The sequence below is a fragment of the Rhinatrema bivittatum genome, chromosome 12 (genome assembly GCF_901001135.1).
Source record: "Rhinatrema bivittatum chromosome 12, aRhiBiv1.1, whole genome shotgun sequence".
Lineage (NCBI taxonomy): Eukaryota > Metazoa > Chordata > Amphibia > Gymnophiona > Rhinatrematidae > Rhinatrema > Rhinatrema bivittatum.
Genome location: NC_042626.1, coordinates 45,477,874 through 45,504,133, shown reverse-complemented (window position 1 = coordinate 45,504,133; position 26,260 = coordinate 45,477,874). Strand labels below are relative to the sequence as shown.

At 40.2% G+C, this 26,260-nt stretch overlaps 1 protein-coding gene across 1 annotated transcript in view; it reads left to right on the top strand.

The window, feature by feature from the left end:
• STT3A (STT3 oligosaccharyltransferase complex catalytic subunit A) overlaps nucleotides 1–26,260 on the top strand; it is a 99,647-nt gene that overhangs the window by 61,027 nt on the left and 12,360 nt on the right. Inside the window, exons 10-13 of the mRNA XM_029574230.1 lie at nucleotides 5,803–5,958; nucleotides 6,786–6,877; nucleotides 14,183–14,338; nucleotides 21,367–21,555. Of these exons, the coding sequence (XP_029430090.1) occupies nucleotides 5,803–5,958; nucleotides 6,786–6,877; nucleotides 14,183–14,338; nucleotides 21,367–21,555 (593 nt within the window). The remainder of the gene's footprint in view (nucleotides 1–5,802; nucleotides 5,959–6,785; nucleotides 6,878–14,182; nucleotides 14,339–21,366; nucleotides 21,556–26,260) is intronic.

Genomic DNA, 26,260 nt, shown 5'->3' with positions numbered 1-26,260 from the left:
CTCTTTGTGCACGTATCTCCTGGTTTGGTGGTTAAATCTGGCTGTATTGTTGATTTCTTACCTATTGGAATTTAACTTTTTCTTTGCTTGTCTGTAGAATCTGTTATTTCAAATAAAAATTATATAAGGGCCGCTCTTTATTCTAAGAGGTTCTTTGATTGGTGAATCTGCTGTTGGGTTCAAAGATTAGATTTACTTTACTATCTAGTCCATTGTACAAAACTGCAGAATAAAACCATTAAACAAGTTGCAACCAGATCTAGACTCACTTTGTGTGCAGCTTTATTCAGAAGCATACACCACTCCAATCTGCTAAATGATTTGTTTATATTTATATATTTTCCTCTATCTTAGTGTGAACTTTAGAATTATTTTTTAATATTTCTGCTGTTAAATCCTTTCTGCTAAGTATATCTTGTGCTATCCCATCTATATAGGTTCACAGTGAACTTGTTTATAGACCAGAACTCTCCAGATCTTATTTTCTTTTATTTATTTGTATTAATAGCTCTCTGTGCTACCTTGTTTGGAATAGACTTTGGCAGCTGAAACATTGTTTATATAGCTGTAAAAGGCTTATTTTTGGCCAGTCTCAATATCACTTTCTCTGCTCTAAAGAGAGAAAAGGGTTTTTTACCTATGTTATTTATACCCTCCCTTCTCCTACCCACTCATTGGTTGAGTCTTCTTAACCTAAGTTCTTGGAAGAACAATTTAAGTGAATAATTGTGACCTAAGTAATCAATCAAACAACCTGTACATTGATTAAAATAGCACTACTCAAGTATCTTCACTGACCCTTCAGTGTAAAAATTGTGGTGCTTGTCCCTAGGCATACCATTTGGAGACTTAAGGGTTGTACAGTTTGCCTCTAGCTGTCTGCAGTGAAAAAGGAACTGACTAATCTGGAAGAGGAATTGATTAAGCTTCAAAAATCCTCCTCACATCATCCAGAATATTGCCACCAATCTCTGCAGAGGATTCTGAATTCCAGGAAAAAGTGAATTACACTGGGCTCTGGTAGAACAAGATCTGTGATCCAGAGTAGTGCTGCAAGATTGGAGAAGAGAGTTGTGGTCCTGCTTCACAAGAGTGGTAGTAGAAAGGCGGTAGGAAACTACAGGCTGGCCAGCCTCAACTTAATGTTGGGAAAATTAATGGCGATTTTGCTGACGAAGAGGATAGTGAACTATCTTCAATCAAGTGAGTTTCTGGACCCAAAGCAGACAAATCTGAATTTTTTGATTGGGTGACTACAGAATTGGGTGCGCTCAATGTGATGTATTTGGATTTCAGCAAAGCTTTTCATATGGTCCCGCATAGGAGGCTCGTGAATAAAATGAGAAGGTTGGCTGTGGGCACCAAGATACTGGGGTGGATTACAATCTGTTTGATAGACTGCATTTAATGGTAAATGGAGCCTGTTCTGATGAGAGAATAGTGTTACGTGGAGTGCCTCAAAGATCTGTTTTGGGACCTGTTTTGTTTAATATCTTCGTTAGTGACATTGTGGAGGGTTTAGAAGGAAAAGTTTGCCATTTTACAGATAAGATATGCAACAGAGTGGATACACCTGAAGGAGCAGAGAGAATGAAAAGGGATTTAAGAGAACTCGAAGAATGGTTGAAGATTTGGCAGCTGGAATTCAATGCCAAGAAGTATAGAGTCCCACGCTTGGGGTATGTGATAGGGGGTGAAAGACTATTGTGCACAGACCAGGAGAGGGACCTTGGGGTGATTGCTTCATTGTCTTTAGATCACCAGATACAATGTGACAAGGCAGTAGCTAAAGCTAGAAAGATACTGGGGTACTAATAAACAGGAAAGGGGAAGTGATAATGTTGTTGTATAGGTCCTTGGTGAGGCCTCACTTGGAGTACCGTGTTCAGTTCTGGAGACTCTATTTCAAAAAGGATGGAAACAGTCCATAGGATGGTGACTGAAATGGTGTGGGATCTGTTTCAGAAGACCTACGAGGAGTGGTTGAAGGATCTAAATATTGTATACCCTGGACGAGAGGAGGTACGGGGAAATATGATACAGACCTTCAGATACCTGACAGGTAATAATGATTCACAAACTTCCAGTCTTTTCAGTTGGAAAGGAAACAGTAGAACTTGTAGTCACGATATAAAACTCTGAGGATGATGTAGATCCAACATTAGGAAATATTTCTTCATGGTGAAGGGTGGTAGATGCCTGGAATGCCCTCTCAAAAGAGGTGGTGAAGACTAGAACAGTAAACAAAGTAAAAAGGATATGGGGCAAGCACTGCGGATCCCTAAAGGCTTATTTAAAGATAGTGCATAAGAGTCATCAGGGAAGTAAAAGATTTTTTGATTATCAGCATGCTGAAAAATGACATGCAATTAATTTGAAATGCTGATGACCAAAAATATTTGAGGTTAGCTTAATACCATGGGGTTATGTTATGCTGGATAATGCTCATAGATGTCTTTCATCGCTAGGGGTGGATGGCTCATGAGATAATTTAGTAGATAACAGATAAGGGCCACTTGTCCCCATCTAATCTGCTCATTTGTCTTCCTTTTGTGTTCACTGCTATTTTTGATAGAGTAAATTCCCATACTTAAACCAACACTAGAACCCTCACCTCTCCATGTCTTGACCCAATCTCTCAACCTCATTCCTACCACAGCCCTCAATATCTGACCCAAACATATTTAAATTATGTTACAGTGCTTGCTTTTATCATCTCCAGTGAGGCTATTTGAGGTCTTCCTTAGCTCTTTCAAGCTCTCCGTCAACAAGCAGGCATAAATCAGCCATAGCTAGTAGGTGATGCCATGATAAATGAGAAATATATATTAGCCTTGTTAGTAGGTGAATGGGTAAATAGGGAATTTTTTTTTTTTTTTTATATACCGACATTCGATTTGAGATATCACATCGGTTTACATTCAGGTATTGTAGGTATTTCCCTATCCCCAGAGGGCTTACAATCTAAGTTTGTACCTGATTGGAATGATTATTTACCCTTTCAAACACTAGGACTAGGGGCCCTCCATTAAACTAGCAACTGCAGGTTTCCAGAAAATTGTAGTAAAATATATTTTTATTCGGCATACAGTCAGCAATCTGTTGGCAGAAGATATAGTCCAGGCAACTAACATTGGGGTTCAAAAGAAGACTGGACAAGATCTGAAAGAAAGTCCATGAATGGTTATTAGCCAGGTAGACTTGGGAAAGCCATCACGTATCCCTGGAAGAGAAATAGATCAAGTATTTGGGATGTACTGGGTAGTTGTGATCTGGGCTGGCTACTATCGGAGATAGGATGCTAGGTTCGATGGACATGGGTCTAACCCAGCATGGCACTTCTATGTTTTTATATATTTATTTATTTTGTGTGTTTAGCTCACGCCTTTTTATTGTAGCTCAAGGCAAGTTATATTCGGGGGGGGGGGGGGGGGGGGGGGGTCCTTGGTATGGATCCTTCAGCCTTTTCTTGGCTGGAATTTTTTCAAGGACTGCAATCTTTTCTTTAGGCGCAGTCCTCAGCCTGAGCCAACCTTATCTAGTCACAGACAGTGAAGGCCTGCATGGCTGGTGCTGTGGGTAAGTGCTTGGAGCCGGTTTTCCCGATAGGGATCCAAATGGCATGGATGATGAGGCCAATCCTTATTTCCTGGGGAGATTCCTTCGGGGTTGGAACCTTATGTTATGATTCTTTGATAGAGATGAATTACCGGAACTAGTTTCCCAGACATTGAATATGCTAGGAGAATCTGGGGCTGAATCCATATCTGAGCCAAAGAAAAATCCCATTCTGGTTTCATTGCAAAAAGCCTGGAGAAGGACCATCGCTAGTTGACAAGACTGTGGATGGGGGTGGAGTAGACGATACTCCATTTTACAGAAGAGAATGTATGGGAAGAGCTCAGAAAACTGAAAGTGGACAAGGCCATGGGTCCGGATGAGGTACATCCCAGGATACTGAGGGAGCTCAGAGATGTGCTGGTGGGTCCGCTGAAGGACCTGTTCAAAAGATCCCTGGTATGAGAATGGTGCTGCAAGATTGGAGAAGAAGGGTGGTGCTCCCGCTTCACAAAAGTGGAAGCAGAGAGGAGACTGGAAACTACAGGCCAGTTAGCCTCACCTCGTTGGTGGGGAAAATGAATGGAGACTCTGCTGAAGGAAAGGATAGTGAACTATCTACAATCCAGTGGGTAGCATAGATTCACCAGGGAAAAGTCCTGTCAGGCAAATCTGAATTTTTTTTTTTATTAGGTGACCAAAGAATTGGATCAGGGAAGAACGCTGGATGTGATTTTACTTGGTTTTTAGTTAAACTTTTGATATGATCCCACAGAGGAGACTCGTGAACAAAATGAGAAGCTTGGGAGTGGGTGCCAAGGTAGTAGCATGGATTGCAAACTGGTTGACTGACAGAAAACAGCATGTAATGGAAAATGGAACCTACTCTGAAGAAAGAATGGTGTTAAGTGGTTCTTTTCCTTAAAATAATGTTCGATGCCTGTTGGTGGTTTCTTTGTGTTTCCCTCTTTTTGTTGGAAGGCTAGGGTTTGGTTTTTTTTTACTTTTGTGGCTGCTTAATCTTGCTTGTGGAGAAAAGATATTTGCTTACTTTTAACATGAGTTCTTAATTGATAAGATTATCAGCCACACACTGCATCCATCCTCCCTTTGGAATTAATTTCTTAAGCTATTATATAGAACTGAGAGAGCTTTTTATGACTACAGCTTAGTGGAAGGTTTTGTGCATGCCTATGTGAAAAGTTGTCTAGGTCTTTTCACAACTTGGAGGCTAGGGGGTAGGGAACTCTGGTCTTGGCGTGCCACAAATGGGTCTGGTTTTCAGGATATCCGCAATAAATATGCATGAGATGCATTAGCAAACAGTGAAGGCAGTGCTTTCAAATATACTTTATACATATTCATTGTAGATAGAAACATAGAAATGATGGTCCATCCAGTCTGTCAAGCAAGCTTATGGTAAATATCTTGTAAATCAGACCTGGTGGCACTTCAAAACCATAGTTACCTAACCCTGATGTAGCAAGTGCTCCTCTTCAGTGCTGTTGAATGACATCACCCTCTTGTGTTGCTAATTATCCATGGAGAACACCTGTAACGGGTAAGTCACTTTGTTTTACTGATCATCTTTCTGATCACTTTTCTGATCCATTTTTGAAACCTTATTAAATAATTCAGTCAAATTGCAGAGCTTCTCACTTCTAAGAGAGCATGGCTCAATGGACTGGTGTAAAAATAGTATAAAATCTATCTTAAAGCATTTAGTGGCATATATAGAATGAACTGCTTGGTTTATTCAAATTCCTAGCAGGTAGAAGAGCATTTATTTATTTAAAACTTTTCTATGCCAACATTCATGGGAATATCACATCGGTTTACATTAAACAGGGGTAACCATTAACTTTGGAAAATAGAAATTACATATAACGTAAGGAAGCTAAACTGGGGAGAAAGGGCTAGAGTAGCAGAGTCAGGTACCAGAAGAGGTATGGTTACAACAAAGAGTATTAATTGTTTAACGATATATGATGATATATATGACAAATTTACAATATGTATGGTAGCAGATGCGCCAAGAACTGACTGAGCATGAAGAGCAAATTACTCTCTTCCCTTTGTCCCTCTAGGACAAGAAAGCAGCACGTTGACAGCCTGCAGAGCTGTCAGTTCTGCACTTTTCACAAGCACTAAATTTTCTGGAAAAGAAGCACATCTTTGTTTTAAAGCAGTGGTCAAGGGATCTGAGAACAGTATTGTACATAAATAATCATCTTCTGTTTTCAGGTAAAATCTCCCCTTGGACAGGACGATTTTATTCCCTCCTGGATCCTTCTTATGCCAAGAATAACATTCCTATCATTGCTTCTGTGTCTGAGCACCAACCCACCACATGGTCCTCTTATTACTTTGATTTACAACTCCTTGTCTTCATGTTCCCAGGTAATTTTAACTCATTTCTTATCTTTAAAGAATGGCCAAAGGAGTTCTTACATGCTAATGAACTAGAATGACAAATGTTAGCCATAGATGCTCTGGTTTCAGTGTTTTGCTGGAGTAAGCAGAATTTTAAGTTTTTATGAATCCATTTGTCTAAACATCTTTATTTAAGAAGATAAGTATTAGTTGTACAATTGGAACTTTGTACAAATACTGTGAAAAACACAGTCACCAAAAATAAATTTTTGGTAGATTTTAAAAAGGTGCATGCAAGCCGCGCTGCCTTCCCCCGAAATCGGAACAGCCTGGAAGGGAACTTCCCTTCCCCCTAACCTGACCTTCCCACTGCACCCTCCCCCTCCCCAAATTTTTATTTTAGCTTTTGCGCGCGCCAGCAGCCTGCCGGCACATGATCCTTCAACACAGCGGCAATGGTCGCTGTATTGGAGGCCTCTGGCCCCACCCCCGAACCGCCCCTTTAGTAAAGCCCCAGGACTTGCACACATCACCAGGCCTTTTTTAAAATAGGCCCAGCACGCATAACCTTTTTAAAGTCTAGCCCTAAGAATCTATTTAATGCATCTAAGACACTAGCAAAACTGGCAGATCTCCAGCATAGAGTGGAAAGCTATGTTGAACTTGGTTTAGTATCATTGTATGGAATTATATATGTATTTTACGTTGTAATCCTCCTTGGGCATCTTCTGGAAAGGTGGATTTAAAATTCAAAGGAAATAAGAAAGTCAAGCATTTGGCAAATTCTTGTTGTGAATTCTTTGCTTTTAGGCAGAGCTGCTATACTTATTGTTATTTCCTCCTTTTCTTTACAGTGGGTCTGTATTACTGCTTCAATAACCTGTCTGATGCCAGGATTTTTATCATCATGTATGGTGTGACCAGCATGTACTTCTCTGCTGTAATGGTGAGAGCTGTTGCTTGGAGGGCCAAGTTCAAGTTTACAAAATAAAATGCTATAGAACACTGGTAAATGTGTAAAATGTTAACTACAGATGCCCTTTTCAAATTATAACAAACCAACTTAAAACTAGGATTAAACTCAGGAGTCCCAGTCCTCTAGTCCAGGTGCGGGGAATCTTTTAGATGAAAGCCCACATCAGAGAGGCTGGCACAGCTTATTGCTGTGCACTAAGAGCCCATTCAATAAATTGGATCGCCAACATGGAATCATGCATGACCATAGCCATGTATTTCTTGTCCCTCCGTATTTCTTGTCCCTCCTTTTAGGTTCAGCATGGATCTTGTTATTGCATAGAGCCATGGATAGTCTCTCATGAATGGTCTGTCTTGAAATGGCATAATTGGCTCTGGTTTGAACTGGTCACGGATGTCAGGGCTCAGTGAGCAGAGGGTGCCCCGGAGGGAAGGTGCGTACGTCGATAGAAAGGAAAGACCAGGGCACAGTGGTAGATTTTATTTATTTTTATTTTCTGCTTTTTGGCATTTCAAGGGTTCACAATCTGTCTATAGATTTGAGGCAACAAAGGGTAAAGTGACTTGCCCAATGTCTCAAGGAAGAGGCACTAGGATTTGAACCTTGGTTTCGCTGGTTCATAGTCTGCCTTTCTAACCACTAGGCTATTCCTTCACAGGAGAATAGGAATTCAGTACAAAGCAGGACACTGGAATTGGATAAGAAGGCAGGAGCATGTTTATAATACAAGAGCACACTTACAGGGCAGAAACTTATTAACAAGATCACGATAAGAGGCCAGACAGAACCTCCGCAGAGCGTATCTCGAGAAAGCTGTTGGACCAGCAACTCTGTACCTTTTGGGCATGCCTTTTATAATGTCAGTTTGGGACACTCTGTGCTGGTCCTTTTGGGATGTTGCAGAGGTGTGTCTAGCTCTCCCAGGAATACACAGTAAAATTGCTAGGACTCCCAGGAAGGTAAGCAACCTCTGCAGCCTTATAGCAAGTTCATGGCCCGCAAGTCCCAAGAATCACAGAATCATCTCAAATCTCAATCCCTGATTCTCACAGCCTGTATGTTGAATGTGAAATAGTTCTCTTGGGTTTTTTTGAGAAGTGTTGTAAACAGTGTAAAAAATAAAAAAATATTTACCTTTGAGGGTGTACCTGGATAGCCTTCAGAGGGCTGGGAAATGATGATGGTCCAGACCTGATAGAGGGAAAGAAGCTGGGGTTCTTGACCTAGGGCCTAGATGCCTGGCTGTTCAGAGGGCCTATAATGGGGCCTGCAGGCCACTGGGGATATCGGTGTCATGGTGCTGAGGGCCACAGGAGCAAGAAGGAGCTCTCTGTGGCATGGTAGAGCAAGGGCCGCATTTCAGAGGGCCATGGGAGCAAAGGGGAGGCTCCCATGGCGCAGATGGGCAGGTCTAAAGTTATCCGGCCTTGTGTAGCTGGATAATGTGCAACTTCAACGGATATCTTTGAAAGACATCTGGCGAAGTAGCACTATCATTATCAACCAAAATAAAGAAAAATATAAGCGGGCCAATCCTCTCCACCACCAAACATTAATACGAAGGCTTTGTCAAGCTGTATAACTCCTCTTTCCCCCCCCCCCCCCCCCCCCAAAAACATTTTTAAAGACTAGCGAATTGCCTGGCATTGTAGGCTGTGCCACCATCCCGATTTTAAATATAAAATAAAACTCAGCCTGCCTTCCCCTCCATCCACAAGGAAGAATAGTCACGCCCACGTCCCCCCCCCCCCCCATTCTCCTGACCTTTCCCATCCCCACTGATACCTTTTTTATCTCAGCCAGGAGTGAGGGGCCCTCTGCCCCATTCCTGACGCCTCCAGCACTGCTCTGATAAAGGCAGCACTGGAAGCGTAAGCTTACACTCAAGTTTACGCTTTCAGTACTGCTTCTGTCAGAGCTGGGATAAAAAAAAAAGGTATTGACATGGATGGGGGAAAGTCAGGGGGATGGGGAGCAGGTCCCTGTCCACTAACCGGCCTACTAAATATGGACCTCCATGAGTTTATTCCATGCTTTCTTGAATTAATATACCTTGTCTGTACCACCATCATGGGGAAGGCTGTTCCATGCATTCACCTCCCTCTCTGAAGAAATGTTTGTTTAGATTACTCCCGAGTCTCTCACCTTAATCCCATGACCCCTCATTCCAGATCCTCCTTTTGTTTGAAAGCAGCCCACCTCTTGTGTATTGAAACCTTGGAGATATTTAAATGACTTGTCTTATGTCTTCCCTGTCTCACCTTTCCTCTGGGGATATACATGTTTAGATCTTGAAGTTTGTCCGCATATGCTTTAGAATGAAGACCACTGATAACTTTTTTATTAGCTACCATTTTTTTTTTTTTTTTTAGTACAGCCTATAATGCTTCTTCCCAACCCCACTTGCCTTGCATTTCAGTTGCTTGGATATTCTGCTTGACATAAAGAACTACTCCTCCCCATTTTCTGATCTCTCTGTCCTTCCCTATCAAGTTATAGCCAGCGATGGCCAGATCCAAATCATGAGACTAAGTGAACTAGGTCTTGGTAACAGGAACTATGTCCAAGTCCGCTTCCACCATTAAGGCTTGCAGGCCTGGGATTTTATTGCTCAGACTATGAGCATTTGTGGTCATAGCTTTCCAACTTTTTTCCCTTCATTTGCTGATCTTCCTATTTGCCTTTTATGCTATTTTGAGCTGATTGATTTTTTTTGTTTTCTCTTTCCAATTCTGTATTGCTAGGGAGTGACTTGGCAATTTCATTGCCCCCCTTCTTGCCACCCCTGCCCGCTTGTTTAAATGTCTGATAATGTATGCTCTGAATTTCTCACGTAGCATCCTCTTTCTGGCCAAGGACAAATGTAGACCATCCTTACAGTATAACTTTTTGCTGCTCCTTACATGGCTCCAGCCACCAATGTAACGAAAACCACTTGCTTTACACCATGTTTTGAGCCAGATATTGAAGTTATCTGTTTGACACAGCCTTTCCTTCCCCTTTCCATGAATGGGTAATACTTCTGAAAAGGCAATGGTTGTTGCCATATGTCAAATCGTTTTGCCTAGATTTTGGAAAACTTTATGTACTGCAAGCATACCATGTCTTAAAAGGTCATTAGTCCCCAGATGGATGATAACATTGATATCAGAGTGTCTACTTTCTACTTGTGTTGACTATCTGGTTGGTATTTCTACTGGCTGAGGATCCTGGAAGGCATTTAACTGTTGTATCCCCATCAGACTTATTTCCCAAATTGGTTCTTCTGATGGCTGAGTCTCCCAGCAGAAGCAGCTTCCTTTTATGATCTTTGATAATGTTTAAAGGTTTCTGGATACACTGGGTGACTACATCCCTTTCAGACATCACCTCATTTTTCATTCCTAGAGCTTCTTCGTTATCTAGTGTAGAAAAAGTATTATGTAAGGGTAATGTGGGGAGAATGGATATCTTTTTTAATAAGAGGCCTTATTCTGCTGTAATCCATTTATTCCTGGATTTTTGAATTCTGGATGTCCAACTTCTTTGTGGGATTGGGGGATAGATATTCAGGATGCTGCACAGTTGGGGAAATTAAGTGTAATATATTCACATGTCTTGTTCTACCAGAACCCATTGTAAATCATTTATTCTTGGGTTACCTCCCCCACCTCTGTGGGAGGTGGGGGAGGTATTCTGGATTTGGCCAGGGAGGGAAGGGGTTTTTTTTGGGGGTTTTTTTGTTTTGTTTTTTTTTATACCTGAGCAATTCCACTTTCATATGAGTCAGCTGCTTTTTCATTGCAGACAGCTGAAAGTAAATTGGATATCCCTTAAGTCTAAATGGCAGCCCTTGGGACATAAGCACCACCTTGTTACACTGAATTAAAGACATTCTGCTAATAGTGACTAATATGCAAGTTTGTTAGGTTGATTCTTAAGTATTATTCACTTAACCTATGTCCTTGGAAGAACTATTTAAGAAGAAAACACTCTGGGAATGGGTGGATGTGGGGCAGGCTGGGAAGGAATAACCTTTTTTCAATACCAGCCTGTTTTAAATGAAACACAGTTACTTAATACTGACTAGCAATATCTATAGCTTGGGAAAAACAGAAATTTCAAATCATGCAGTACAATAAAGGTCAGCAAGAAAGCAATCTATATTATGGCTAATTTTAAATAAAAATTCAACTTATCTGGCCACAAGAACAGGTAGCAGTGATACAACTGTTATAACTCTGGTCTCCCAATCAATGAAATTGATCAGATTTGTCCGACAAAACCTACCTGTGGTAAAACCATGCTAGCTCGGATCTTGTAATCCACTGGATTCCAGAAACTGCATTATCCTCTGTTTTTGCAGCAATTCCATGAAATTGCTGACCACACAGTTAAGACTTGCTGGCCTGTTGTTCCCAGCCCCTTCCTTACCTCAACTTGTATGAAGAGGAACCACATCTACCTGTCTCCAGTCCTCCAAAACTACTCCCAACTCTAAAGATGCATTGAAAAGGTCATTGTTATGGGCCCCGGAGTCTGGGAAACCCACCTGGGAAGCGGCACGGGACTGTAAGGCAGGACCTGGGACAAGACAAGGACCGGTCTTCTGCCTAGCTATCCCCCTTCTCCACAGGTTGAGCCCTTGGGTTCTGGAGGCCAGTAGGTCTCTACGGTGGCAGTACATCATAGCGGTAAGTCCACACAGGCAAGGCTTGGCAGGCTATACAAAGCAAAGCAAGATACTAAGCAGGGACTGGAGCTAGACAAGCAAAGGTGAGACAAGGCAAGGACAGGATTCTGGTACAGGCAGAACTGGAGACTAGAAATGAAGACTAGGGTAGGTCTTAGACAAGGAAAATAGAGAACACCAAAGCCTGAAGCACCAAGGCAGGACACAAGAGAGAACAGGCCAAAGGCCTCAAGACCAGGCAAGTCCACACAGGCAAGGCAGAAGAACATAAAATTGTTTTTCAATGATTACTCATTTAAGGAGAATAACTTAACTCTTCCCCGGAATGCCTTTGTTTTATCCAGCTAGATAATGACTTGTCTGGCTAAATTCTAGCCGGATAAGGGGTTAAATATCCCAGACCTTGCCAGTTAGATGCATAACTTTGTCTATCTAAATGGCTTTTGAATATGGATCTCTTAGAGTTTAAGTAGCTCACGCCCATATTTGGAGTTCTTTCTGCCCAAATTTGGATTTGTTGCCTCCATCTTAGATTTCAGTTAGTCTCATTAAACAGGCCTCTAACAATAGGTGAAATTAACTATATTTCAGGTTTATTCTGAGCTATCCGGGGTGTATAGCCTTTCCAACTTTAAAAAAAAAAATAAGAAGACTGAAAAGAGGCTTTGCTCCATAAAAATATATTTTTTCTTGCCATTAGTGTTTTATTTTTCCCCTTTGTTACAAGACTTCTCTTAATTTCTATGGCTGGTTCTTCTTGCTTACTCTTCTAGGCATTCTGTCCAGGTGCTAATCTCTCTGGGGTCTACAGTGGGAGTTACCTGAGGGGCTTGTTACCCACATGCACACAGGGCTTGCCTCTGTCTTACCCAATGTAAACACATACTCTAACTCAGTACATCACGGTTCCAGGTATTTAGGAAAGTAGGTTTATTTGATCAATAAGAGGATAAAACAAAATCAGATATGTTAGTTGCAGATAACAATTATTACATATATATAACGCTTACATTTCCCCAAGGGATGTCTGAACTGTCACGTCAAGGAAGCGTGCTCCCCGTCTCTCTCTAGCTTTTTTTTCTTCTTATACACTAAACACTAGTAAATGCTTGGGAGAGAAGCAATGTCTTCTCCTTTGCTGCGTACTCTTATCAGTTCCAAACGCAGCTGTGTGGCTTTCGCTCTCTCAGACTTGAGTATCAGTTAATCAGTTACTTTCCCTTCTGGGAACTACTGGCTCTACAGATCTCAGATTCTTGTCTGTTCATAAGCATTTCTTAGCATTATGCAGTGCAGAGCAGTAAATATGAGTTAACTCAGAGGTTGGCCAGTGGCCTTCAAACTAGTCTGTTTCTGGGTGAGAACTTGGAATCCATTATTTATTTATTTTATTTATTTAAAAACTTTTATATACCGGTATTAGTATGCATACATCATACCGGTTTACAATGTAACTTTAAAGGTAGAAATTACAATGAACAGGGAGGGCGAACAAGGAGGAGTATACAAAGAGCAGGAGGTGGAGGAATTAAAGCAATAAATAAAAACTGCAACGGACTATTTACAGGAATATACAAGGCGTAGGCAAGATAATATACAAGGCGTGGCCTAATCTCTAAATACATCCTTAGCCAGAGTAGTCAGAAGTAATTCCATTACACTTATCTGTAAGTGTGCTCTTTATAGACCTCAGAATAATCAGCCACCCATTCCTACCCCCTTTCCTTCTTTGGAGTTGGCTTTATGGCAGTGTTTCCCAATCCTCTTCTGGAGGCACACTAACAGTCTGATTTTCAGGATATCTGTAACAAATCTATTTATTTATTTATTTAAAAGTGTTTATATACCGCCTTTACAGTTACTTGGTCAAAACGGTTTACAAGTGTAAAACAAAAATATGAAATCAATAAAAATAAATAAAGAAGAAAAAATTACAAAAATGTCATTAATATAAATCAAAATAAATAAAAGTAAAATATTACATCTTACATAACAAGAAAAGGAGAGCATGTGTCTTATAGTGCTACAAATGACCTCCAGAAAATCTGTGATTGATGTACTGTTTGTCAAGTTTCTGAAATATTATAAGCTAGCTGAAAAAGATGTTTTAAGTTCTTTTTTGAGTTGCTTTCTATTGGATATTTGGCGAAGTGTGTCAGGTATAGTGTTCCGGAGGAGTGAGCCTGCCACTGAAAAAGCGCACTTTCTTGTATAATGTAGTCTAACTGATTTTGTTGAGGGGATTAGGACATTAGGCCCAATGTATACAAATTTATCTCCTGCATATTCATTGTAGCAATTCTGAAAATCAGACCGATTAGGTGTGCCTCCAGGAGAGAGTTGGGAAACACTGCTTTAAGCTATTATATGAGGCTGAGGAGGGTCTTGCCCAATAGGGTGAGAAGTCCCCACACAGGTTAAGTAAAACCATCTAGACTTTTCTGCATTTGTAGAAGAAACAATTTGTGTTGGCACTGTTGGATAACTTTACTCATGGTACTCATGGCTGATTTATCCTACTCTCACAAGACACCCGTTACAGGTAAGTAACTTAGTTTTATGTTCCAAAATTCTAACTCCTGTGTTCTTCCATTCTCTCCTAGGTGCGTCTGATGCTGGTACTGGCGCCTGTGATGTGCATTCTCTCCGGTATTGGTGTGTCCCAGGTACTCTCAACATACATGAAGAACCTAGACATCAGTCGACCAGACAAGAAAACCAAGAAGCAGCAGGACTTGACCTATCCAATCAAAAATGAGGTGATGGACTGTTACTGCCGGAAGATTGTTGCTCTAAAACAAGATGACAGAAAATTGGTAGGATACATCGGGCTTTCTGGGCCTGAGCTGTGTTTGCTAAAGAATAAGTCACAAATCTGGATCTAAACAGTACTATAAACTCAAGAGTATTTGCCCAAGTTCATTTAAAATATTTTAGGCAGGTTACAATTAAAATATTTATAATCAAATCATTAAGAACATAAAACTTGAAAACAAACTAAACAAGTCCTACAGCAATGCTGAAAATCAAAATTATGATTTGAAAAAAAATATATATAAAACACTCATCAAGGTCAAGGACCTGATCAGCTGTCACCTCGCCCCCAATTCTGCATTTCCTATATCTGTAGAAATGTTTGAATTTTTCTAAATTGGAGCTACCATTTTTTTCTGCAGAAATGTGCCTCAATGCCCAACCAAAAATACTGGACCCAAACTCAACTCTTATTTGTATTTTTGTTACCTTACATGTGGAACATGAAGCAAGTTTTGACAACTTTGACTGCTTCTGTGGGTACAGGGAAACTGTATAAGGGAACATTTTCAAATTAATGCATTGTTTGCAGACCCACAAGTACTTTGTACCCATGGGCCAGCAAGCAAATTTTGAAATTCAGGGCCAGCCATTCCATGGGTACCTTGGTTAATCATGAACTAAATACCTGTTTTATAGCAGGTGCAAAGCTCCATTTCCCTGCTTCATATTCCATCCTTTTATAGTGGGGATAAAAGTAGTGCAGGTACTTCTACCCATGGGGTGGAGAGAACCATTTTCAACCAAGGATTTTGCTCAGGTAACTTCTTAGTTAAATAGGTAAAACCCTTTGAAAATTCTTTCTCGGGACTTGAGGTGACATTTTGTAACAATAAGATTGAGTGTACTTTTGAAATTACTTACTGCCTAAGTATGGCAATCCTAACATACTGAAGCCCTCAGATTGAGTGCAGCATGTAAATAAGATTCCACTTTTTTTTTTTTTAAAGAAACTTTGAGCATGTTGAACTAGCGCACATCGACGCAGGAGCGCCTTCAGTCTAATCTTTTCCATAGAGCCCACAAGTTGTGGTTCTTTGTTTCTCTGGCTGTGAGGCAAAAGCCTTTCTCTTGCCGCTTGTGTTTTGTCTAGCATTAAGTCACTGAGTACTCTAACTCCTTGGGTTATGGAATTAGCCGTAATCCTAGAGCAACCAATCCCTACTAAAGATATTCCCCTTGCTATGTATAGATAATTGGAAACTAAACAATTCCTGTGATGCTCATTCAGAACAACTCTGAGTAGTAAAGAGCTTCACAGATGTCATCATGATGATACTCGGTTAGGACAAATGTGCAAAGGCAACTTTCCTTAAAGGAAAATTAAGCAAAACTGAAAACATCTGTCTGACTGAATATTGCAGTATAAAGGCACTACAGCAGGAAGGTGCATATAAATATGTAGGCAAAGAGGAAGATGGAAAAATTGGCATACAGTACTGAGAGAAAAGACCAGCAAATACTATCAGAGAATAAAGTTAACAGCACAAAATAAGATAAAGCTATTGATCAGTTTGTAATTCCTGTATTATCCTATAGTTTTGGAATAGTAGACTGGCCCCATAAATTTCTTGGATGTAAATCTAAAAGAATCAATGTTTGCCAGGATTGTACATCCCTAGAGCTGAAGGGGGTATGGGTCTTATTGAAATTGATTGCACATGTAGAGCTACCATAAGAACATAAGATATACCATACTGGGTCAGACCAAGGGTCCATCAAGCCCAGTATCCTGTCTCCACCAGTGGCCAGTCCAAGTCACAAGTACCTGGCAAGTACCCAAACATTAAATAGATCTCATGCTACTAATGCTGGCAACAAGCAGTGGCTATTCCCTATTGATTGATAGTAGTTTATGGACTTCTCTTCCAGGAACTTATCCAAACCTTTTTTAAACCCAGCTACCCTAGTTGCCTTAACCACATCCTTTGGCATCAACAGACCCAAATGCTCAAATAGTGCTGAAGTACAAAAGTGAGCAAGCATCATCAGTCTGTCCTTAAGCTTGCACAGTCGTTCTGGCAAATAGAGTGACTGAATATCAACCAGTAGAGAAGAGAGAAGCTACAGGATTAGCAAAATGAGAAAAAAACACTTAGATCAGTAAACAAGGAATGATAATTGGCAGAAGCACCAATACAGTGGAAAATATAGAGAGCTACTCCAAAAACCCCACATGGATCAAGATTTGATACATCAGTGGTTAAGGTGAGGTGAATTCATAGATGAGATTAATAATTATAGCACAGGATAGGGGACTATGGACAAGTTGATTCATAGCCAACAAAGCTTGATAAAGCAGACATGCAGATTCTGTGGAACAGTGCTGAAAACAGACCTATCTTCAGTAGGTGTGAGATGCTGATGTCAGAAGCCCTGTATACAGAAAGGCACAATAAGGTGGCATGGCTTATTCATTGGAAACTGTATACATTAGAGTACCAAAAAAACACTGAGAACACAGCACTAATAGAATAGATGAGAGCGAAGAGGTTGTGATCATCTGGGATATTCCTGTTCTCATCGGGAAGATCGATGCTAGAAAACCAGATATTGTGGTGAAAGAGAAACAAGTATAGCATTGCTGTCGGTGACTATTCTGTGGATCATATGGAGAAAGCAAAGATCCTTAAATATCAATAGATGCAATCAGAGACTAAGAAAATGTTGCAGAAAAATACAGAAATAGTCCCGATTTATATTGGGTGCCACTGGCCTGATTAAGAATTTCCATGCACATCTTGATATATTGCCTATAAAGATTACACTTTATGAACTCCAAAAGGAGACTCTGTTTAGCACATTAGTAAATTTAAGAGTTTGAGATCATTCCCAATATATACTCTGGCTCACAAATGAAGCTCATTCTTGTCCAGGTATGTGCAAAACAAGCCCATTTGGAAACACTGTCCTGTGAGAGGATTATTCCATCAATAACCGCAATGGAGAGGATACGAATGAGTCAGGCATAAACATGGGGCAACCAAATGGTAATGTTTTGTATCATCAAGCAGGAGAATGTTCAGATGTAGGACTGAACCTTCTTTCAGAGAATGGTTCTTAGAACCACACATCTGGCAAGCGAAGAGAATGTCTTCACAGACAGGCTGAGACTGGTCCTGGAACCTCTAAAATGATCCCTGTAGAGGCGTGTAGCAAACCAGATATTCTGCAAGTGGGGCAGGGACCATTTGAGAGGTTCCAGGACCAGTCTCAGCTTGTCCGTGAAGATATGCTCCTTTCTGAACAGAGAGGTTTTGCTCTTTTGCTCCAGAAAGGGGACTTGAGGCAAGCTAGATGCCTTTGCCCTGGATTGGAGCCAGGATCTACTGTACATGTATTCTCTAGATATTTCTGTTCCAAAAACCTTGTTGAAACTCAGAAAAGACTGGGGAGCTGTAAGTCTCACAGCACTCTTTTGGCCAAGACAGATTTAGTTTCCACTCCTGCAGGAATAGGTCTATCAGGAATCCAGTCAGGCTGGACAGTTATCCTACACTCATCACGCAGGATCAGGGGCTGTTGTGCCATCTCAACATTGGAAACCTGACACTCACTGGGTAGCTCTACAGCACCTTAAGCTTTCTGAGGATTCTTCAGGTTTCCAGGAAGGATACCATGAGGAAGTCCTATGGGTTGAAGTGGAGGTTTGCCTTTTGGTGTGAAGGAAAGAATCTATTCCTTTCTCCTGCTTCTCACAAAAACTTCTTGATTATCTTTTATATCTTTCAGATCATGTCTAAGACAGACTTCACTGTATTGTAATTGCACTCACCATGTAGAAGGTAGACCCATTTCTGTACAATTTTGTTGTCTGATTCATGCAGAGCTTGCTTCATTTGACGCATTCCATCAATTTGGTTTTGACTCAGTGGATGAAAGTTTCCTTTTAACTTATAGATTCTTCTCATTTGAAGTACCTGATATGGTTCTGCACATGCATCCTAAGTTCCTGTGTAAGTTAGTGTCAGGCTTCTACCTTAACCAGTCATTCATCCTTCCAACATTTTTTCCCAGGCCACAAGTCCACAAAGGTGAATAAGCATTATATAGTTTGGACTGCAAAAATGTCTTGGCCTTCTCTTTAGAATGGACTGAAACACTTAAAAGAAAAAGCTGGGTGGACTTGAACACCAGCAAACTTGGGATTATCTTTACCAAATGCACTCTTTCAATTTGGCTAGCAGATTTCATTTCCTTTTGTTATGCCTAGGCACGCTTGAACCTGGTGGACCATGTCAAGATTCATAGTGTCAGAGCCATGGTGTCCTCTCTAGCCCACCTAAGATCAGTGTCTATGGAGGCCGTGATGTAGAGTTCTCTCCAAATGAACATTACACCGTTGCTTGGCCAGTGATTCCCAACGTGACAATAGGTTTAGCCAGTCTGTCCTGAGAGGTCTTCTAGAGCAGTGGTTCTCAACTTTTTTTTTCCATCCTGACACACCCGATGGACAATGTGCGCATGTGATACACCGCTCACAACAATCCACAGCTGAACTAAAAAAAAAAGCCAGAGTATTACTTTCCTTTGTGTCACTCTTAACAATAAAAGTAAGAGTGATCTCTCTGAATAGAAATTACTTAAATTTTTCTACAAGCTGTTTTCTCTATCCTCTGCGGGGCCACCAACCCTTCTTCTGTTACTTTTGGGCCCAGCAAGGGAAGATAGAATCAGTTATCACTGGCCCAGAAAAGAAAGAGAATTGTTATTTCTCGTTGGGCTCCAGCAGGAATGGAGGACAAGAGCTGTGTTCTAGTGGGCCCAGTGGGTGACTGTCTACCTTGTGAATTGTGCAGCCTTGTGCACCCTCCCCTCCCCCACAACTAAATATTATGCATTTATAATAGATTTTACAGGAAAAATGACATTAAGAACAGTCAAAGGTAAAATAAATAAATAAATCGCAACATGTATATTACATGTCATGGTGCCAACCAGGAAACCCAACAAAAGAAGACACTTGAAATCATATGGTTTTAGGCCTAGTGTAACATGTTCTCTGTGGGCTTAGCTCTCAGCCTCAACAAAAAAATTATAACAATATAGCAAACCTCCATATCAAAATGACACTAAATGCCAGCACGCAAAGAGTAAGAACCCTACCTATGAAAAGACACAGTGTTAATATTACACCAGGCTCTAAAACACTAATATACCTCATATTAGGAAAATAGAACAAGCCAGGCTATTATAGATCCCTACACTGAAACTACATGCTGGCGGAATACCTCATCTCGGTCATACGTGAAGAATACAGACCAGGACCTAACCAAATTTAGAATAAAAAGAGCATAAGTATAAATAGAAATGTGCAGACAAAATCAAGTGGAAGCCACGACAAGCCAGACTCTATATTCAGTACAATTGAATCACCATTCCTCAGAAAAAAAAATCAAATAAAGAAATATAAAATCAATGGTAATTAAAACAAAGCATATTATATAACAGCATCCAATACTTAAAAACTCATAAAAATTTTCCAAACACCAATAAATCATTTCAAAACAGCAGACAAAAACATCCAATAATTAGAACTAATAAGGATAAAAAATAATCTCCTGCTCCTCCATAACTAGAAACCTTTGATTTCCGGGTGCTCTGAGATTCTTGGATTAGCAAAAGGAGAGTGGGTTGTTGCTCATATAAACTTTCTTATCTCTCTCTCTCATATACAGTATGCACATATACTCTCCCTCACTTTTCTGTGCTCAGTCTCGCACAAACACACAGGCTGTCTCACCTTCACATGCTCAGTCTCACACAAGCACACACACACTCACAGGCTGTTTCCCCCTCTGAGGGTTAGGCTCACACATGTACACACACAGGCTGTCTCTCACTTTTCATATTTCTCAAACAAGAGATTTAGGAGTCATACTAGACAATCATCTGAACTTAAAGAAATCAATCAATAATATCACCAAGGACTGCTTCTATAAGCTTCAAGTTTTAAAAAGAATTAAACCACTTCTCCACTTCCAGGACTTCAGAACCATCCTTCTATCTACGCTATTTTCAAAAACGGACTACTGCAATGCTTTACTCCTGGGGCTCCCCATCTCAGCAACAAAACCTCTACAAATGCTCCAGAATGCAGCAGCCAGAATCTTAACCAACACTAACCGAAGTGCTCACATCACCCCCATCCTCCGTAACCTACACTGGCTGCCAATAAAATACAGAATTCTACATAAAGCACTCACCATAATCCACAAAACCATCCACAATCAGCTCACCCTAGACCTCCAGACCCCATTCAAACACCATGCTTCAGAAAGGCCCATCAGAGAGGCATATAAAGGAATGCTTCAAGTCCCACCTACCAAATCCACACGTCTAACATCCACCAAAGAACGTTCCTTCTCCACAGCAGGCCCAGTCCTTTGGAACAAACTACCGACTGACTTAAGACTGGAACCCTGCCTCCACACCTTTCGAAGGAAACTTAAGACGTGGCTTTTCCTCCAAGCCTTCCCCTAACTCAAATTTACTCGTCAGACTCAGATCAAGGATCTGAATGTTTACTAATTTCATAACCATCTTATATGTTTTATATGTATTTAATTCCTATCTCTTAATCCTAGCTACTCTAGCTCCCAAGTTTAATCCCCCTGTTATATTGTAACTTTGCTATTTCAACCTTCTTATTTTTGGTTACTTTGGTTTATCCCCTGTTCCATGTAAACCGGCCTGATATGAATACCATTCATGAAGTCCGGTATAGAAATATTTTAAATAAATAAAATAAATAAATATGCTCAGTCTCACTCAGAGAATATCTGTTACAGGTAAATAGGTCTGCCTTTTAAGCACTAGAGCTAGAATCGTAGGTAGGTTAGGAAACATTTGCTGCGATCATTTGCCTATAAAATATTCCAACCTATCAGATGAAGCCATTTCTGTCTAAAAGAAAATGTGAATTAGATAGAAATCAATCTTCTTTTCTCCGTGTTTCCCTTCTGTTGTATAGGTGGCCAGTGGCATGATCCTTGTAATGGCTTTCTTCTTGATTACCTACACCTTCCATTCAACCTGGGTAACCAGCGAAGCCTATTCTTCCCCTTCTATTGTGCTGTCTGCACGTGGTGGAGATGGCAGTCGGATCATCTTTGATGATTTTAGGGAAGCTTACTATTGGCTCCGTCACAATACTCCAGAGGTAAGTGACTCACAGTCCTGTTGAAACCAAACTAATTTTCAGTGCTCTTCATTTGGGTAGACTGCCATTTTAGAATAGCTGTAAAGATTAAGTAGTGCTTTGCTCCCTTAGTGTTTTGATGAGCTCACTATCTGTAGGATGCTTATTGTCTTTACTGCTGTGCTATATTCTTTGGTTATATAAGGAGAGACGGTATGGGTATGCCATAATAAAGATGACAGCCTATTTTGACAGTTTTCCTCAAGATCTTTCTTCACCTGTACATTTTGGGCTGGATTCACCCAAATTTGTTTTGCCCTATGCCATAAAAGCAGATACTTGGCCACAAAAAAAGAAAATTTGTCGTCAAAAAAAAAAAAGTTTCTAGAAATGTGCATGAGGTGGGACAATCGTACATACGCCATTAAGTCACGCCACTCCTCCCACAGACTTACAGGGGTCTTGCAGATAAGGCCGGCCACAAGCTCCAGATCATTCCAAACCTCTGCTGATAAGCTGCACGACTATATCACACTAGTCTTAGATAAACTACACTGGCTTCCAGTCCTCTACAGATCTTAGAGCCCATTATTCAGGGTTCTAAGACAAGTGTTGACAATTCCAGTGCTCAAGGATCATCTCTGGTCAGGTTTTCAGAATGTCCCTAATGAATATTCAAATCTGTTTTGTGTGTATTTATTATAGATATCCTGAAAACCTGACTGGTTGCTGCCCCCTGAGGACTGGAATTGCCTGCCCCTGTTTCAGTACCTTGAAGATCAATGTCAGGGTTTTGAATTTGTATCTGTAGGGGACTGGAACATAATATAAATGCCGTGCTGGGTCAGGCAAAGAACCACTAAACTCAGAATTCTATCTTTGACAGTGGCCAGTCCGAGTCACAAGTACCTGCTAGATCCCCAGTAATTGATCTGTTTCTTGTATTTGACTCACAGGGATAAGTGCTGGCTCTTCCAAGTTATCTTGGCTAAAAATTGTTTATGGCATTTTCCTTCAGGAACTTGTCTAATCCTCTTTAACCCCACTGTTAGTTGCCTTGACCACATCCACCAACAACAGATTCCATACAGGGGCGGATTGGCCTGTCGAGGGATCGGGCATCCCCCGGTGGGCCAGTCGCTCCAGTCACGTGGTCTGCTGTGCGCGGCTGTGACGGAGCCGCACTCAGCAGACCACGTGATGTGTCCTGGGCCGGTCTGGGCGGCGAATCCCTGGGCCGGTCTTCCTCGGGAATCCGCCGCTGATTCCATAGCTTGTTTGAGTGCTGAGTGAAAAAAATACTTCCTATGATTTGTTTTAAATCTGTCTGCTAGTTTCATGAACTGTCCCCTAGTTCCTAATGTTTGAAAGGGTAGCTAACAGTTCCCTATTTACTCATTCTGCCTCACTCATAAGTTAATTTCAGTTATATCCCCTCTCTCATCACTTTTCAAACCTAAAAGTTCTAATCTGTTTAGTCTTTCTCTATAAGCGAGCTTTTCCATCCCCTTTATCATTTTTGTTGCCTTTCTGTGTACCTTTTCTATGTCTGTTTTGTTTTTTTTCAGTGGGGCAACTGGAGCTACACACAAAACTCAAGAGCCTTATGATATTCTGTTTTGTTCTCTATTCCTTTCAAAATAATTCCTAACATTCAGTTTGCCTTTTTGGCAGCCACCATACACTGAGCTAAAGATTTCAAGGTATTTTCCACAAGGACTAGAAGGCCCTTTTCTTGGGTGGTGACTCCTAACATGGAATCCAGCATCATGTACCTGTAATTGGGATTATTTTTCACTACATGCAGTTCTTTGCACTCGTCCACATTAAATTGCATCTGTTATTCAGAAGTCTAGTCTCAAAAGGTCCTTCTGCAGTTCATCACAATCTGCAGTTTTAAAGACTCAAAACTGTTTTTTGTCATCTGTGAATTTTGCTCACCTCACTTGTCATCCCTTTCTCTAGATCATTTATAAATATGCTAATACAGGTCTCAAAAACCCCAGGGCATTCCACTAATGACCGTTCTCCATTCAGAAAACTGACCATTTAGTCCTACCTTCTGTTTCCTGTATTTTATCCAGTTAATCCACAATAGGACACTGCCTCTTATCCCATGATATTCCAATTTCCGGCTTTGTCAAATACTTTTGAAAATCCAAATACATTATTTCAGCTGGCTTACCTTTGTCCACTTACTTATTTCCGCCCTTAAAAAAAAATCTAATAAATTGATAAGGCAGGACTTCTGTTTGCAAAACCCATGTTGACTCTCCCTCATTAAACCATGTTTATTTTATGTGGTCAGTAATTTTGTTTTTAAGAATAGCTTCACTTTGCTGGCACTGATGTCAGGCTCACCGTTCTATAGTTTCCTGGTGTAGTTTGTGTGGAACCATTTTCATATGGTCATATAACTTCCCCACCCCTTCTATAAGAACATAAGAAAATGCCATACTGGGTCAGACCAAGGGTCCATCAAGCCCAGCATCCTGTTTCCAACAGTGGCCAATCCAGGCCATAAGAACCTGGCAAGTACCCAAAAACTAAGTCTATTCCATGTAACCATTGCTAATGGCAGTGGCTATTCTCTAAGTGAACTTAATAGCAGGTAATGGACTTCTCCTCCAAGAACTTATCCAATCCTTTTTTAAACACAGCTATATTAACTGACCTGACAGAGAGAGAGACTTCCAATAAATGGACAGATACATGACAGTCTTCCAGAGTAGCCACTTGCATTATGGAATTCCCTTCCGGAAGAGCTCCACAAATAAGTCTATTCCCGTTTCTGGAAGTATGCAAAAGCTTGGCTTTTTTGCCAGGTATTTAATGCCAAACTTTCCAGCTGGGAAAACTTATTTTAAAAAAACTGCGATAAATTGCCAGAGCAATATTTTTAATTGCCTGGACATACTAAAACATAGAAATGCTTATGTATTTAGTTTGTCTATTGTGTTATATATTTATCTAAATTAGGCATTGTTAATTGTGAGGTTGACATTCCAAAGCCGTTTAGATGGGGAACTGAAAAGTTATCCATCTAAATGTCAAACCGGAATACTGAGAGACTTATCTGGCTAAATTCTAGTCAAATAACTAGTTATCTGGCTAGAATTTAGCTGCATAAGTCAAGGGCTTTCCGGGGGCAGGCAGGAGGCATTTTGGGCGAAGTGGAGTTAGCTATATAGGTTAACCAGCTAACTGTAGTCTTGCTTCTGTCCTAAAGTTAGCTGGATAAACCAATTTGGCTAACTTTAAGATGGCAGTTATATTCAGCAGTAAGACTGAATAGCTGAAAATACCGTGCTAGTTAGTCAGATAAGTTTATCTGGCTGACTAGCCAAGATACTCAGTGGCTGAATATTGCCCCCTTAAACTTTAGTAGTAATATTGTGTACTTTATTCTGTGTCAAACTGCAAATAGTCCTGGATTATACATTGCCACTTTACTTGTTGTACCCCACCTTGGATGAATTTCTTATTCAAAAAGGCAGGTAATGAATCCAAGTAAAAACATGTCCACGAATAGCCATTTAGCAAAATATACATATATGCCTGTTTGCTTCTAGTTCCTTCTGAGCAGAGTATATTTAGTCATAACTCCAGAGTGCGATTGCACCTAGCAGCTCCCATTATAATCTCTATATGAGGATAAAATAACACTTGTAAGATTTGATTTAAAAAAAATTGTTTTTATAAAAAATCAAATGTGATTGGTATTCCATTTCAGTATGTTATATGCAAAAAAACAAGTCAAAAGAAAACCCCCCAAAATATCAGGCTTGCTGATACCGCTATACCATTTTTTTTTTTAAAATATTTCTTGCAAAACATTTCTTGAAATTGTTTGAAGTGTCCTGCTGATAAAGTCTTTTAAAGATTTTTTTATTGGGTACCCTCTGTTTGCTCTTACTATATGCAAAACAGGAGACTTTTGATTTTTATTTTTTAGAACTTTTTTGTGTATCAGGTATCATTTTATGTACATACAAATAGAATGTCATAGAAATTTTATTTATTTATTTAAAGGTATTTATATCCCGCCCCTCCCAAGTTCGGGGGCAGGTTACAGCATAACACATATTATCACAAAATAATACAGCAACCAGAACATACATAATAATAAAAATAGAGTAAAAGCAAATAGGTTATCTTAAAATAAATGTTGATCTAAAAACATAAAATAAAATTAACATAGACTATAGAATATTAAAATATTGAGATTTAGATAAATCAGGAAAAGCTTGAAGAAAAAGATAATGTTTGACAGCTTTCTTGAATACGTTTTTATCTTGAATTAGTCGCATTTCAGAGGGAATTGAGTTACATAGTATGGTTCCAGCTATCAAAAATGCGTGCTCTCGGGTGGAAACTAGTCTGGTAGCTTTTGGCAAAGGAACTTGAAGTAGAAGTTTGTTTTTGAAGCGAAAATTCCTGCATGAGGTTTAGATATGTAGTGAAGCAGATAGCCAGAAAGTGTAATTGCTATAAAGGATGGTGTTAAGGATCATTAAGGCTTTGTGTTGCATGCACCACTTAACAGGAAGCTAGTGAAGTTTGTGAAGTACTGGAGAAATGTGGTCACGGAAATTGGTATTTTGCAGGAGCCGTGCTGCTGAGTTTTGTAATAATTTTAACGGACTGGTGATTTGCGGTAGGCCTAAAAATAGAGAGTTACAATAATCAATACCAGAAAGGATTAATGATTGGACCACTGTGCGGA